At 43.7% G+C, this 15566-nt stretch overlaps 1 protein-coding gene and 2 long non-coding RNA genes across 5 annotated transcripts in view; 2 read left to right on the top strand and 1 right to left on the bottom strand.

Moving 5' to 3' along the window:
* Positions 1-283: 283 nt before the first annotated feature.
* On the bottom strand, positions 284-10414 carry glis3 (GLIS family zinc finger 3). 3 transcript variants are annotated; one of them, XM_086135629.1, is made up of 10 exons: positions 10117-10414; positions 9247-9391; positions 8050-9178; positions 5348-5509; positions 5148-5282; positions 3888-4026; positions 3674-3746; positions 2560-2693; positions 1628-1741; positions 284-1557 (listed from the first exon to the last, which is right to left on the bottom strand). In XM_086135629.1, the coding sequence occupies exons 1-10, from the start codon at positions 10412-10414 to the stop codon at positions 1478-1480; spliced, it is 2409 nt and encodes an 802-aa protein (XP_085991755.1). In that variant the 3' UTR covers positions 284-1477. The 3 variants fall into 3 exon arrangements, with proteins under 3 accessions (XP_085991755.1, XP_085991757.1, XP_085991756.1); XM_086135631.1 differs by having other exon boundaries at positions 5148-5258; XM_086135630.1 differs by having other exon boundaries at positions 9247-9388.
* LOC147191717 (uncharacterized) lies at positions 9985-11952 on the top strand. The gene is made up of 3 exons (XR_015103568.1): positions 9985-10227; positions 10361-10540; positions 11852-11952. It is a non-coding gene; the product is annotated as an uncharacterized LOC147191717 (long non-coding RNA).
* Positions 11953-12328: 376 nt separating this feature from the next.
* LOC147191716 (uncharacterized) overlaps positions 12329-15566 on the top strand; it is a 37381-nt gene continuing 34143 nt past the window's right edge. Inside the window, exons 1-2 of the long non-coding RNA XR_015103500.1 lie at positions 12329-12395; positions 14101-14188. This is a non-coding gene — a long non-coding RNA (uncharacterized LOC147191716). The remainder of the gene's footprint in view (positions 12396-14100; positions 14189-15566) is intronic.

The following is a 15566-nucleotide window of genomic DNA, read 5'->3' as shown; positions in this document are numbered from 1 at the left end:
TTTGAATTAAGCATAGGTGTGAAAGAAGCAATTGAACAATGACACAGCTTGGTAGCAGGACAGATTGTGTAAAAAAGGGAAAATAAAAGGTAAAAGTGAAGGAGGGGGGGAGTACAAAAGTAAAAATAAGACATTCATTTCATTTTTCAAACTTTGCTGCTGTAAATTGCGAATTTCTCCATTTTGAGACAATAAAGATTTTTCTTATCTTATTTTTATCATCATACAGGCATACAATGTATTGATAACTTGGCCAAAGTACCAGACGATATGGCCTTAAAGCTTATTTCCAAACTTTAACATTTTAATTGATTTGTTTCCCCCTTCACAATACAGAAAGAAAACATAAAATGACATAATTCCAAACTTGGACAAAGTGGCACATTAAAAATAACTAGTGCCACATCCAAGCGTTATTTTAATTATTCTGCTCTGAAATTGTCTGACCAGCATACACACAACACAATTATTGAAACCTTTTTAGCCTAGTGGAAGAGAAAAATAAAGTCAGTTACATGAATTGTCAACATCAATTTGATGAGTCAGTTCACATTTGAACTGGCACAGCCTCAGTGTACACAAACTTTGTAGCACTCATGTAAAAGAATGGCAGTCTAAAAGAGTTAATGATTTCACTTTGATGTCATATGTGTCACTTTGAGAAAACATTTAGTTAATTTTATTCCCGTCAAATATCCAAATGTATCAAATATAACCAGTATATAAAAGTTAAATACCACTTCAAAAATGTCAAATGAATACCTGATAGCAATGTGAGCCCAAAAACAAATAAGACCAGCATTCACGCCACCTGTTGTCATCATTTCAATTGAGTGTAGATTATTTAATTTTTAAAGTTAAAAAAAGAATCTTCAAGAAACCATTTATTGTTAGTTTTTTTTTCAGCACAGAATACTGCAGTGAAATTATAAGTCTATAGTTACTATAGTTACTAATGCAAGCCTGTGGGGGAAGGTGCAAATGACGTACCAGACGTACAGACAAAAGTATTCTGCATCCAAATGCATTAGTTCTATAAGTCAGACATGACTCGGGGTGTAAATCTGCACAGATATGGCTTAGTCCATGTTTTGTTCCTTTCGTGGACCTTGTAGACGTGAACGCCGCCAACTTGATTTGACACCAATCAAACCAGCTTTGCTCATTCCCCTCAAATGAGCAAGGGGCGCTGACTTTTTTCTGACAAACATAGGCTACTTTTGAATTCTTACTACATTTAGGGGTATACGTGTTACATTAAATTGCTGTTCTGATTATGAGGAACCACCTGGGCCCAAAAAGTTAATGATTCCCCAATCAAATCAATGATTTTCCAAATACTTCTGGATCAAACTCGATACTTCAACATAAAGTCACATTCTTATTTGGAAGCAAGAGATTCCTGTCAAGTCTATGTGTTATTGACATTGCGTCCAAAAATAGTGCAAAGGAAAGAATGCCACAGGTTGGCGTACTGTCATTCCTCTGTTGGGTTACGGCACGCATGGGCTTCCATCACGTTGAAGAAGTCACCTCCTGACGTTTGTACGTCAAACCCTGCACGTGAATTTGCACCGTTAAGACGACATGGAAAGTTGTGACGTGAACATCCACAGGCGTTCATTACCTGTGTTGCAGATCCCGCTGCCTCCAAAGGCGTCCACTTGCCCGAGGTGACCGGACTCGGCCCGCGCTGACATCCCGTCGTAGGGAAAGAGTGCCTCCATCTGCCCTGAGAGATCTACAAGCAACCAGGTAACACGTCTTCATTTATCACACACTCAAACAGAACTCATTTCCACTTTAATTAGGGACGTTGAAATTGCTTGAAATAAATAATAAAAATTCAAAACAATCGCTCTTGATGCCAGATTCACTAATGGACATCAAATTTTGTGCATATGTCCATCATAATTTGACAGAGGAAAAAGTCTCAAGGCCCCATGCCCAAAATTGAACGGGAAGTCGGCCATTTTGGCACGAATCCGTCATTTTCGTGGCTCGTACACATCGACAAATTCCTGCGAGGGATTTTGCCTGATTGAGCTCCGGGCAACATTAAACCGGCAAGCTTTTTTGCCTATGCTGTGTAATGAGTTCACTTAAGTTTGAAGACCATGAAAAAGTGGGTGGGAGCGTCCTCGCATAACTGCTCGCAGCTTTACTTACCCATTGTGATGCAAGCCCTCCTTTTCCAAACCTGTTGTTATTGCAGTGGTGCAAAATGATAATTATTGTAATTATTATTATTTTTTTTTTTCACCTTAACCGTCTAACTCATGCTAGATGGCGGGCTATGTTATCTATTTAAAGGTACGCAGAACTGAGACGCTCATTCTTAGATACTCACCCTCCGCCTGCCTCACTTTATCAGCGTCATTAAAATATGCCGCTGTGTGACAATAATCTGCTCAAAACAAATTGGCGAACCGCCACCCGCACAGTCGCTAATAAAGCTCTTCACATGCCATATTTGCCCTTTAACTTTTTCTTTGGCCCCGCCCATCGTCTTGTCTTCAAAGCATGAGGATGTCGTTGGTGATGAGCTCCCACAAGTACCTGGGCTGTGGTCTGCTGCCGATCCGGGGGTCCGACTGGACCGCATGGGTGCACCACTGGGAGGATGGGGAAGGCCTGAGAGTGGCGGGCAGGGGTCAGTGCAGAAAAGCTGGCCAGGAGGAGGATCGACGAACCTGAAATATCACAGAGTTATGTACGGAAATACTCAATGAATACATCCATCTGTTTTCTACGCTGCTTATTTTCTAATCTGGGTTGCAGTTGAGCGATGTGAGCCTGTCCATACTGACTTTTGTTTCTTTCTGTAGTCCATCCATCCGTGTTCTATGACGCTTTTGCTCACCCGTGACACGGGTGAGCTGCGGCCTTTCTGTACAGTGCATATACTGTTTCACATCAGTGAGTCACTTTGAAAACTGGAGAATTTTTGTGCAGTCATATGACTCCCTGGCTCTGTTTGATTGGTCAAATGTGTCCACTTGGCAACAAAGATTTTCTGACAATGCAGAAACTCTGGATAAGAACCAAGTGATCCCACAAAAAGAGTAAAGAAAGCAGCAACGAGGATTTTACAATTGATTTAACCTCTAAGAAGTACTTACGGCACGGGCCTCACTCTCCCACTGGTGTTTGAATGGTATTTCTTTTCCCCGTTTACATTTTATGATTCACTTATCAAATTCCTCGGCCGCTCCCCTCAGTGGCTATAGCATCCATTAACGGCGCCTACTCTCGACCAATGAGGCGAGGCGAGCTCTGCTTCTACGGGCTGATTGTCTACCCAGAATCCTGCAGTGCGGGTTCGGGGCCCACCGCTGCTTTGAGAACAATCGCAGCCAGCGAGGGGCCGCGAAGCATCTGGCCTCTCTGACACAGAAATCCTTTACTACAGCCTTCACTGCATCCATCCATCCATTATCTACAGCTTATCCGCATCCTTGTTATTTGTTTAAATGTATTCTATCAGTAAGAATATAGCATAATATTTTTTCATTTTTTGATAACTCCGGTTCTGTATCTTATTACATTTTCCGGCTCCCAGTGCACTCTATTTTTGTGTATTCTAATCATATTTATAATATCAAATAAATCTAGTCGGTGGGTTTAATGAAAAGAAATGTCATAAAATGCCGTTTAAAGAATATGTCATTACCTGTGACTGTCTTGCAGGGTGCACATAAGTGCCGAGTGAGGATCGTGGGGGGAGTCGCCTCCCTGTGGACTAGCTGGGGAGGGGGGGGGGGGATGAGATACACTTTGAGTGCAGCCATCTGCAGTGTAAGTCTAATGGATAGTTCATAGTGTGTAAATATCTGCCTTGAATATGTGGCGGAACACAAAAAAAACCTCCCGTGTTTTTTCCATACTTGAGAATGGCTCTCGAGAGGCTGTGGAGGACGCTACCAAGTTGTCTCTCCTGGCTGGTGGAGAGAGGCTGTGGTGCAAATGGTGGATGGTTAAGCAGTCTGTCAGAGACTCTTGGGTCACATCAGATGTGGATTTCATCTAAGGAAATGACACATATTGGACATTAGCGCTCGAACATTTCTGAAAGCACTAACAGTGGATATGAATATACTGCACAGCACACCCCTGTTTAAATGCCAGGTTTGTGTAAAGTTAAAAAATAAACAAGACAAAGATAAATCTTTTCAAAACTTTTCCAACCGTTAATGTGGCCAATAACATGCATCCCGACTGAAATGAAAAGGAAATATTTTTGAGAGGGGAAGTAAAAATAAATCACAGAGGGAATGTATGCACCCCCTTGCATAACTGGGGATATGGCTTTGTTCTGAATTATCCCTTCACATTTAAACTCATGTTAAAAGATAGATAGATACAATTTAAAGTAACACAAGCACATTACAGGGCTTGTACCTAAACTGCCACTGGAATATTTGTCCAAGTGAGACAGTGAGTATCTAGCTAGCTACAGCGCTAGGTAGATGGATTAGTCACCAAAGAAGATATTTACTTGTAGTTTGAATTGTCTGAACCTTTAATAGATAGTCAAGGGTCAAATTAATGTTCCATCTGACTTTGGCTATTATGACATCGTTGGATTGCAAAAGTTTCTAATTAAACAGGTTGTTCTGCGGGGAGCTTTATCAAACTCAGATTGCATCTACGGTGACAAAAACAGTCGTTGGCTCTGTTAACATTTCGTAGGTGGATGTTTAAACAGAGAAGCGTTTGATATTTTCAGCAACACGAAAATGTGAAATTATTGGTTGCCAAGGTGAACTTTCTTGTGTTGGATACAGAGATCACACTCTGATACAACATAATTACTGTACCACAATATACTGAAATGAAATGTCTTACCTTTGTTTTGCAGGTATTTACTGGATGGGAAAAGCAACTTAGATGATATGACACTTTTGTTTGGTTCATATGAGCAAAAGCATCGAGCATGTACCTGCCAGATTTGTGTTGTTGCCTTAGCGTGTCCCGGTGTATTGATTTTTCAAACAATGAATGCTTAAACAATGTTTATATCAGTGACGATGGAGATATGACCAACATGAAAACCCGAGCCCTGTCTATAGGTGAAAAACCGGCAGTTGCAAAACCTTTATCAGGGGACCTCTGTTTGAGGTCATGGACCCTGCCTAGCTTCTAACCTTTTTCCGTAGCTGTCTCTCCGCAGTGGAATGGGACTTGACGTGCTTCCTCAAAGAGCTGGGATCAGTGTAGCGCTTTGCACAGCCTGGCACTTGGCACGCGTACGGCTTCTGAATCCACATCCCAAAATCTGACTGGAAATGTTTTTTTTTTTTTTTTTTTTAAATGACACAGAACCTGTTGGAAATGCGGCACTCACTGTGTCCAGGTGGGTGCGCTGATGCTTGGCTCTGTCGCTGGAGTTGCTAAAGGCCTTGAAGCATCCTGGATGCTGGCACAGGTACGGCTTCTCCCCCGTGTGGCTGCGCAGGTGGATCTTTAGGTTTTCCAGGCGGGAGAAAGCCTTCTTGCACCCCTTGAACTGCGAGAAAGGAAGAAATTAAGGGTAGGCGTGCTACTTTAATCATGCAACGATATTTCTCCTGTATGCATTTTTAAAAAAAGATACTTTCACGGAGAACGACCTCAGCCTCTTTTGTCCTCCTTTGAGAGGGACTGAAAGCTGTGAGCGTGCTCGCTGGAACTCAACACAACACAGCCTGCTTGGCCTTGATGTGTGGGTGGACATGCAAATTATTTTTAAAAAAACGCTTAAAAAGCTGGAATTCATGTAGCCTGTTGCATGAAAACAAGCCATAATTGCTCAAGACTATCCTTCTCATAAAGCAACACGTTTAGGAACGTGCCATCAATATTGATTCAGCAACATCACGCAAATTTAACACTCATCATTTCATCTTTGCGCCATCACAGTGTGAGGTGGTCAGATGTTTCTAATGTTATGGGATATTGAATGTTAATTTAAAACTCCAAATGAAAACGGTCTCATTTGATCAAATGCGTGGACTTTACTATCAGTTATATTGAGCTGCCAGCAGGGGACAGTGTTGATACACATGACGGTTTGCTGTTGAGATTTTCAGTCCAAATAGTTAGACGTGATCATCTTTTACATATGCGCTTCCCTGGAGATAGAAATAATTCTGTCCACAAAGAAAAAAAAAATACTACATTCAATATGGGTGTGAATTGATTGAATGGCGACCAGTCCAGGACGTACCCTGCCTGTGTAGCGCTCACGTGAACAAACAAACATTCGCACTAACTGGCAATTTCCAGTCTATTACAAACCTAAAGTGACGTTTGGCATCTAAAGTCTACACAAAAAAACCTGGAGCTGAAATTGGAACCGTGGCCCCAAATTTGACTATTTTTGAGCTTCTACGAAAAAAAGCGCCTTACAGACACAGGATGAAGAATTAGTTTGTTTCTTTTGCAATGTCATGCCAACTCGCTGAGCGCATTGCTCAAATATGCGACTCAGCAAAGTTTTTCAGGTCCAAGCTCAGTTCATTTTACTCTCCGTCTTCCTGTTCGCAGGGGGGTTGGAATGTCCTCCCCGTTTAGACCCGATGAAGAAAATACACAGAGCGTGTCCTATTTTGTTATTGTGTAGATTCCTCACATACTCTCACCGCTCTGTCATTTATTATTCACAAACAGCATTCCTTCGCTCGCCACATATTTGGAAGTAATAGAGGTACTTCATTAAGAACTGCTACAATGCAGTAGTCTTTTCTTACATAAAAATGAATTTAAAAAAAGCATTTGGCCTGTCTTAACAAATACTTACGATGCTGGCACTAATTCCTGTTGTCAGACATTGCAATGAAACGTTTAGAGTTGAAATGTGGGGGAAAAAAAAACATTTACACAGCAGTATATTTATAATTGTGATAATGAAAAACGAGTTATTGTCTTGTGTCTGTAAAGTGCGTGAAAGGGTTTATTCGAATTCTTCATTTAAAAAAAAACAATAAATCAAGAAAAAAAACCCAAAGATCGTGCAAACTATTATTAGTTCAATCCTTGTGTACATCAGAGTGACATTCACAAATAGTAGAGCCAATCCAGGATTATCTTGACAAACACGTGATAGTTTGGCAGGCACAAGTTGAGGCTTGTTCTTTATGTTCACGGTGTAACAAGAGCAGCCGCTATTGTTCCCCACTGCTTCGACTTTTTCGTACCTGCCACTCATTCCCCAACACAAACAGCTGAGCTTTTAGCCTGGTCTTGCATGACACAATCTCCCGCAAGCCTTGCCCAAAAATGTGCAAGGACAGGCCTGAGGTCTTGATGTAATGTCGAAGAAAAAAAAAATCATCAAAGTGCAAATCAAACAGTGACAGAGACAAGCAGTAGAAATGCGACAATTTGCACCAACCCCATGGCAACAGCGACAGCTTGGAGCAAAATAAGTGAATATTTTCCTCCCAAAATGTCGCCGGCCTCTATGCGCGCTGTTAATAATTGATCCGTTGATGGCGGACACATGAACCGTGTCTTGGCCAGAGTTGTGCATTACTCGTCTGCATCCTACGTAATTTCCCAGTGGGAGTGAGTGAAAAGAAACCGGGGGTGGGGGAAGGAATGCAGAGTGAGAGTGTTGAGAATGGGAAATATTTCATGGCACATTTAAAAAAAAAAAAAATCAAGTGAAAAGTTGGCAGCATATCTGAATGAACCCAATCAGCCAGAATGGCATTCAGTCGAGTGCAACCAAGGTTGAACCATGAAGAATATTAAAAAAAAAATCAAAGAAACCCTACAAAATAAGTGCAGTTACATTTCTGTTTGTTTGTTAGTGGACAACTTTCTGGTTCCAGAAGGAGAATTTGATGTGTTATGAATGGATGGACTATGACATTTCAATTTGGAATGCACTGCTCAATGCCTTCGTCCAGATGCATGACCAAATCTTATGCATGGTCTGTGCAGCCTGGCGACCACTCATGTCGCCACATTGAAGACCCCTGTGATTGACTGTCGACTAAAATCAGATGAGATTCTGTTACCCTAATAAAGACAAGAGTTACAGAATATGGCTCGGCGGATTACCATGCACTTGTTGGGCTTCTCTCCCGAATGGACCCTCATGTGGATCAGAAGCTTGTAACGGGCATTGAAAGGCTTGAGGTTCCGCGGGCAGCCCGCCCAGTAGCATGTGAAGTCCTCGGCTTTCCTCTGGTCCACGTGTAGCTTTGCTATGTGCTTCGCCAGCTCGTCTTTTTGCTCATAGACTGCACTGCAGTCCGCCCACAAGCAGCGGTGGGCGCCGTAGTCCTCCGTTTCTCCCTCTTCTTCCTCCAGCATCGGAATCTGGGGGAAAAAACTGAGGCAGTGCCGGGGTGCAACCACGGGACCCTGGTTGACAGTGTCTTGGGTCCTTATTTTGTGGTGGATTCTGGGAAGGTGAATGTGGCGGTGGGAGTGGTAGGGTGGTGGAGGTCCCTGTGGAATCATAGCTTCTTCAACAGGCAGTGGAACCGACTGTAGCTGCGGAGTTGGTCTGTGGTTGGTCTCCTCGCTACAGGTTTCTGAAATATTTCCCACTGCGGCCACTTTCTGAGAATTTGGAAGCCACTGTTGTTCCACCACCATGTTAGCCATCTGACTCCCCGGAGCCCCGCCCTCTTCCAGAACCTTCTTGCGACTGCACTCGCCCGGTGAAATCACAGCTGGTAAAGAGTCTGGCATCGCGTAGGGATGAACCTGGGGGATGTAAGAGCCCCTCACGCCCAGGAAGTGGCCGTAGCCCTCGGACTGGACGGGCGAGAGAGTAGGGTGGGATGTCGGAGAGCTATTGATATACGCCACAAGCGATGTAGGCGAGGTGCGTATGATGGAGTTGAAATCGGCGCCCATCACGTCCGACAAAGGGGACATGGAAAGAGCTCTCTTCTTTACGTTATGCTGTCCGGAGCTCCCGGCATCACCTGCGAAAAGATACGAGGGCAGGGAGGCCGACGTGCTCCAGCCGCCAGAAGCCTCTGTGCTGGACATGGTTCTGCCAAGAGGGAGGCCGAGTTGCTCACCGCTTTCGCAGGCCAGGGCGGAACACGGTGCCCGCCCCGGCGGCGGTTGGACGCGGTAGCCAAAAGGCCAGTCGTTTCGTCCGCTAAACACCGACTGGCTTTCGAAAAGACTGAGGGGGGTGGACGCCAGGGATTCTCTCGATAGCACCGACCTGAAGCGAAAAGTGTTGTTGTACACTTGCATGCTTCAGAAGACTGACTCGGTGACGTGGTCACCCACCTGGCATCAAGAGGCGGGCGGTAAGACGCAACAACATCCTGTTGATGACCAGGGACAACTGACATTGGAGAGCTGGTTACCGTGGGGTTCGAACCGGCAGGATGCCCGAGAACTTCAATGGCAGGTCTGCAACCGCCGCTACCTGCTGGACCAAAAAACAAAAAAACAAAAACGGATACACAGTGCGGATGTAAAGTGGGGTCGACACATACCAAGACCTGAGCCAAAATTGAGCATTTTGCCCACCAATAGATCAAAGCCAGCAAAAGCTCAATTGTCGGGTTTCTCGAATCTTTAATCATTATCTGCTGTGTCCTCTGCAGGATTACAGAGGAGCTTTAAGTGGGTTATACCCACGGATAGACCCGAATCAAACACTAGACTTTGCTTGGAGAAAGTTCACCACCAGACCTCCAAACAAATATGAATCAAACGTGTTTGTTTTTAGCTACAGAATTTCCCTTGACAACCTGAGGAGGCGCATACACCTTCGGCTCTGTTAATCACTAATGAGCCGTTTGGCTCGTTCCGCCTTCCCCTCCGTGCAAACTTACTTTAGGGACCAATTTCATTCTTGGTTAATTATCAATTTAAAAAAAAAAAGAGGCCAAGAGGTTGGACGAGATGACCGCATGGGAGAGCAAGGTGAGAAGTAGGTGGCATGTTGATTACATATTTCAAATGTGTAATCCGTGAAGATTTCAAGTGAGGTGAGGCAGCTTGGGAAAAATAATGATTTGTCTGTAGTCAAGATGCCCAACATGGCACACCACACAAATAACAATATCTCCATCGACGATCACGAATCCACTGCCCCAATGTGTGTGCCCACTTTAGGATTAGGATTGTTCAGCTGTGGACTGCCGTCACCTTTTTTGGAAGAGCCTCCTTGAATGGTCGCATCTTGCTGGTACAGCGATGCCGCCGGCTTGACGTCCCGCTTCCCATTTGTCAACACCTTCCTGTGGAGGCTCAGGCTCGGTAGGGTCGCAGGGCCGCCGTTCTGCTTCCCGCTGCTTACTTTATTCGCACCCGAGAAGGGAAAATTGCCCCGCGGAGGGAATGCCACGGGCACCTTGACGACCTGGGACTGGTGCCCTCTTATCTTCCCCAGCGACGGGGACATGCCACATGGCGACACCAGGAGCTGGCAACCCTTTCCACTCATGGCCGAGTGTTCAGAGGGAGCTCATATGAATCCGGCGCCTTTTAGGTTCGGCATGCTGCTTTTTGGCTCATACCTGCCAGGTGAAGAGGAAGAATGATGGCACTGGAAAAAGTAATATTAAACCAGGTTGGTTGACTTTTGTACGATGAAGATTGGGAGCATTTGTGTCAAATCCATCCACACATCAAGGCTCATTTACATGTACGTACAATGACAACAGAGAAGTAGTTGCATCATCCCTTCTCGAACTGAGCCTTACCATATCAAATCATAATCGTATTTCACGGAGTCGAAACATATCGAATTGTTTCACACCCCCACATATGGAAAACCATATTGAATCACCTTTTGTGGAGAGATACTCCCCCATATAGATATATAAAGTTCATTCATATTGTAAAATGGCAACAAGAAACTCATTGCATCTTACCCATCTCAAACTGATCCATACCATATCGTATTTTATCGTAATTCCACTGAATCAAACTCAATCGAGTTGCAGTGAAGCATATTTTGAATCGCATCACACCCCATGTAGAGGTGCAAACCCATTCCTTCCAGATGAGATATATTGTAGGAATAATAGCGCAGAGAGAAGCGTGGACTCACTTGATGTTGTTGTTGTTGCGGCTGTTTCTCATGGTGACATGCTTCCTCTGCTCAGAGTGCAAAGTGAGCAACAACAGCACTGGTGTAACAGGCACCGTGTTGGGATGGGTGGGTGCGTAAATCTCAACGTCACTCTTCTGTTTCCAGTAACTTTTTTTTCTCCCCCCATGTGAACTAGTAATATCATTAACGTTGAGGATTCCCCCCCCCCCCCCCAAAAAAAAACCCCTACACGTAAACCTCCTTTCAGTTTGGCTTGAACCCCTATTTAAGTCATTAAATTCGGCCAAGGCATGCAATGTTTGCTGTGTGGAGCGTTCTCCTGGTTGCCCTGGAAACCATCTTAGATTTTTTATTGACTGATGATAGGTGGTTGTAACTCTCATCTGAACTACCTACTGACATGCAATATGAGAGCTGTATCCATTCTTCTGCCATGACAAACATACGCTTGGTTTTGATTGACACGGTCATTCTGATGATTTAACTCCACAGATCTCCACCGATAAACCTTTTGTCAATGAATAGCTCTCTGAATGACACAATCAAAAGCGAGCAACTGTAGCTGTCTCAGAACTGTTTTTTTTTCATGCAGTTTATGTAATGGAGAGATTGATGTTGTGAACTGAATATTGTGATATTGCGTCGATCAAAGGTGTGTGACAGCAGCTGTTGTGATTATTCTTACCACTTTTTTTTTACATTCTTGTCCTTCTGTATTTCTCAAACCATTCTCACTACATCTCCTGCCACTTGCACATACAATATTAAAAAAATGCATGTTTTCTTGACTATAATTTTGAGAAATGTACCTTTGCTTGCCTGCAGGGGGTAGTATTGGTACACCGATGGATTGTCAGCCATGGGAGTTCATGGAGAAACTCGGCAACAAAGTTGGGAATGCCCACACATTCGAAAAAGATCCAATACAGCGCTGCCAGAGAGGTATTAATGTAACAGGACCAGTAAAAGATTCCTGGCAAGTCTTTTTTTCCTCTTATCATTTAATTAGGAAGCTCATGTTGCTGGTACAAATGTTCATTTTGTCCGATTTTCTTACAGGCTAATGTGTGTATTTGTGTGGAATTTTTATTGTTTTTCTTTTTCAAATCAATATTTTGTGTAATTTTGGGTGGGGGTGAATTCAACAGGGCCAGTAAATAAAACTGACTGTAAAGTATTATGATTACGCAAAATTTGTGAAATGATAAATACCTGACGTGTTATTTTACTCTATCCTCCTTTATCAAAGGTCGGAACAAAAATGTTTATGTGTTTCCTCACTTCAATAATTAATGTGACACTGCCTCTTTAAAGTACAACTCCCGCCCTCGACTCTTCCCCTTTTTACCTTGGTTCCATGCATGTGCAGGTGAGCATTTTTAGAGCTGGAAAAACAAATAAACTTGTATTTATTTACAAGTTTAAGTATTTTAATACATTGCAGTGCCATATAATTTGTGTAGGGCACGCTGTATCACTCTAATTGACGGGAAGACATTTTTTCTATTTTCGTCAGGTATATTGTGTTATGTTTGAGCCCATTTTCTCTTGATGTCCACGGAGACGGGCACGCTGTATCAGTAATTGACGGGAGGACATTGTTTTCTGCTATTTTCGTTAGCCAATACAAGAAATCCCGCTGTGCGTCGTCAATATTCTGAAACACAACACAGTCGGAAACGACCGATTACATTAATTAACAATGCGCTTGTTATTGTGCTTGTAGTCTGCAGAGCCCGCCCAACTGCACTACACTGCATCATATTGCACCACAGCAAAGGACAACTAGCTCAACTTTGTAAACATTTATGCTCACTTGCCACATAAACAACAATGCAAAGAAGATGGGGGGTGCTGATGGAAAATGCTGAAACCAGTTCTGTCCAATCCTGAACTGCAGGTCAACATATGCAAAGCAATAACTTATTTAAAGAAGGGAATTCATTTAAATCTCAATTTGGTGTTATTTTTTTAATTGTGGCACGGGGCGTTAAAATAGTGCAGTTTGTCCAGTTTGCATTGCTGATGGTGTGTGCATTTCAGATAAAAAAAAAATGCACATCCAGATGGATGAAGCTGACATATTTGGAAGACAGACCAGTCGTCTTCTGCGTCTTCACACCAAAAAGCACTTCTTGGCTCTGCTCCATCTTCAAAACAGAGTGTTGTGTTTTCCAAATGTCAGAGAGTAACAGGAGGGAATAGCTTCGGAAGCTGCGGGAAGAATAACATCACACGTGTTCGCTCTTCTAGTCAAAATCCAAACGCCCGCAGCAGCGCCTTGGTGCATACACTCCTGCAGTACTCGACAAACCAAGTGTTGTTGCCCCCCCCCCCCCCCCCCCCACACCGCCCCCTTCTCCTCACCTTTCTTCACAGCCCTTAACATAAAAGTACAATATGTCGGCGGTAAAATTCGAAGCAGATGATTCATAAGCACAGAGTTAAAAGCTCTTCGGTGAAATTAATGCACTAATAGACTCTGCACCACTCATAGAATCCATTTAGGCGACAGTATCGGCGCTCCCTGAGGTGTCAGGACGGGCCGATTCCTCAGGAAGTTATACTGCAGCAGTCACTTAGGGCAATGCACACGCACACACGCACACCGAGTGTGCACCCGTGATTAATTAATCTGCTTTTGATTTGCTAATAACGCAAGGTCAGTGAGATCTAAGTCAATCCATTTAAGAGGGCCAGGCTAAGTGTGGGAGTTGTCAGGCATATTGGTGTCATCCCTCTTCAAAATGACTCCACAGTAGAGGCAAGTGCTGTGTTAAGCAGGCTACGCACATTCTGACCATCGCGCTGAATGTGAGCGTTTTCCCTCACTTGCGATCAAAGTCAGCACAGGCCTGATTATCGGATGATCGATTTATCTTGTGGTGTGTTAGAAATGAATATTGCTCCCTGATTTGTTTGGAAAACCATCAGGATTAACAAAACATAAATGGGGAAAAAAAATGCGTGTTTGCGTGTGTATTTTCTTTTTGTTTGTTTGTCAATATTTGTAAATGTGCATTCAGCTCGCTGCCGATGATAAACGCCCTCCTTTTCCTGTCTTCTGTCACCAGATGAAGACGAGTGTGCAGGAGATGTTCTTCTGAGCATCCTCCACCTCCATCCATCAATCCAACGCGGACACCTCTGACAACCTTTACGGTAAAAGTGATGTCCTCTGCAGGCTTTGCATCTTTATTCAACCCCCCCCCCCCCCGCCTTCCCTCCTCCCTACTCCCTCGCCCAGTCTCGGTGTGCGTTTCCAAACAGGGATGACTCTTAATAATAAGAAGCACCGCTGACTGTTCGGGGCTTGTCGCCACGGCCATGGGCCCCCTTTTTAATTTTAGCGCACAATCGGCTAGGTGAGGCCTCAGGGTGGGAAATGCCGCACGCTCGTGCGTCTTCTTCTTGGGAGTTATTAAGGCTGGAGTAATGAGATGATGGTGAGCACTGAGGTCGAATCATTGAGAAGTGCGTTCACAGCAGTGCCAGGAGACTTATGAATTTCATTCGGACGCTTTTTTGGCTTTGACTTGCGAGCACACACTTGAAGTATTAGCGCTGTATGGTGGCAATAAACCTCAGTACAACTCACAAGCTTCCAAAAAAAAAAAAAAAGAGTTCACCTTTCAATCTGTTTTCTGCCACTCCCGGTCAAAGTTTAATTTCAAATAGATTCAAGATATTCCATCCTTTTTTCTTTCTTTTTTTTTTAAAGACAGGGCAAACTCAAATTTTTAAGTCCTGGGTGAACCGATGACTTAAACAAGTTGTTTTCGGTTTTTCATTTTTTGTTGTACAAAATCTTTGTAAATTGTCGCCAAAAATAGAAATCCCTTCTGGGAACCACTTTTTAACTTTCAGCTAAGGTTCAAGTTGACATAGATGGACATGGGTGTGTTATTAGACACCAATCTGGTCAGCCCACCCCCCTTTCATCTGTCTTCATTAAAACAGTTCACTCTGAGCAGATGGTCATGAACAGCGCAGCAACCCCAACCCAACACTGTATTTTATTTATTTATTTTTAAGAACCCCTCTCGTGATGAGCGAGGACATCACCTAGAGGACACCCATCATGTGTCCAAACCCCAGAACATAGTCGCTGACATACCACCCGCTAATGGCCACTGTGATGCCACAAGGAAAACACCGGAGATGTTCCAACAGTGATTCCAAACCCAAATCTCTTGAGTGTCAGGCAGACGTTGAAACCACTAATCCACTGTCGTGCCAAATCGGTAAATTTCCAGAAACTTTCCGTAAACTTTCTTTCAGATGTTTGCAGTTCAGAAAATATTCATTAATATTCCAGAAACCTTCGACGGGAAGTTTTAGCTCGTGAATTAAGGACATCTTGTAAAACACTTCCCAGGAGAATATGCCAACATCGCAGAGATGTTCCAAGTGAGATTCTCAGCCAGATCTCTTGACTGTGAGGCAGAAGCAACCAGTCACACAGACATCATCGGGTAGATGTGGGTGGGGGGGGGGGTGCGGTGCGCACAGGGGGCTCAAGGGTGACACAGCAGGGCAT

The sequence above is a fragment of the Hippocampus guttulatus genome, chromosome 17, assembly GCF_054856545.1.
Source record: "Hippocampus guttulatus isolate MCC_2025c chromosome 17, RoL_Hgut_1.0, whole genome shotgun sequence".
In the NCBI taxonomy this organism is placed as follows: Eukaryota; Metazoa; Chordata; class Actinopteri; order Syngnathiformes; family Syngnathidae; genus Hippocampus; species Hippocampus guttulatus.
The sequence above is the reverse complement of the archived record's forward strand: the minus strand, read 5'-3'. Positions and strand labels throughout refer to the sequence as shown.

What these genes read in the sequence shown, in the direction of transcription:
- glis3 (XM_086135629.1), bottom strand. Translation starts at nt 10,414, where the DNA reads ATGAGTGGAAAGGGTTGCCAGCTCCTGGTGTCGCCATGTGGCATGTCC. An exon ending in AGAAGCCCAACAAGTGCATG is followed by an intron (nt 5,510 to 8,049) that starts GTAATCCGCCGA and finishes CCTTTCTCGCAG; the next exon opens with TTCAAGGGGTGCAAGAAGGC. An exon ending in AGCGCACCCACCTGGACACA is followed by an intron (nt 5,283 to 5,347) that starts GTGAGTGCCGCA and finishes AAACATTTCCAG; the next exon opens with TCAGATTTTGGGATGTGGAT.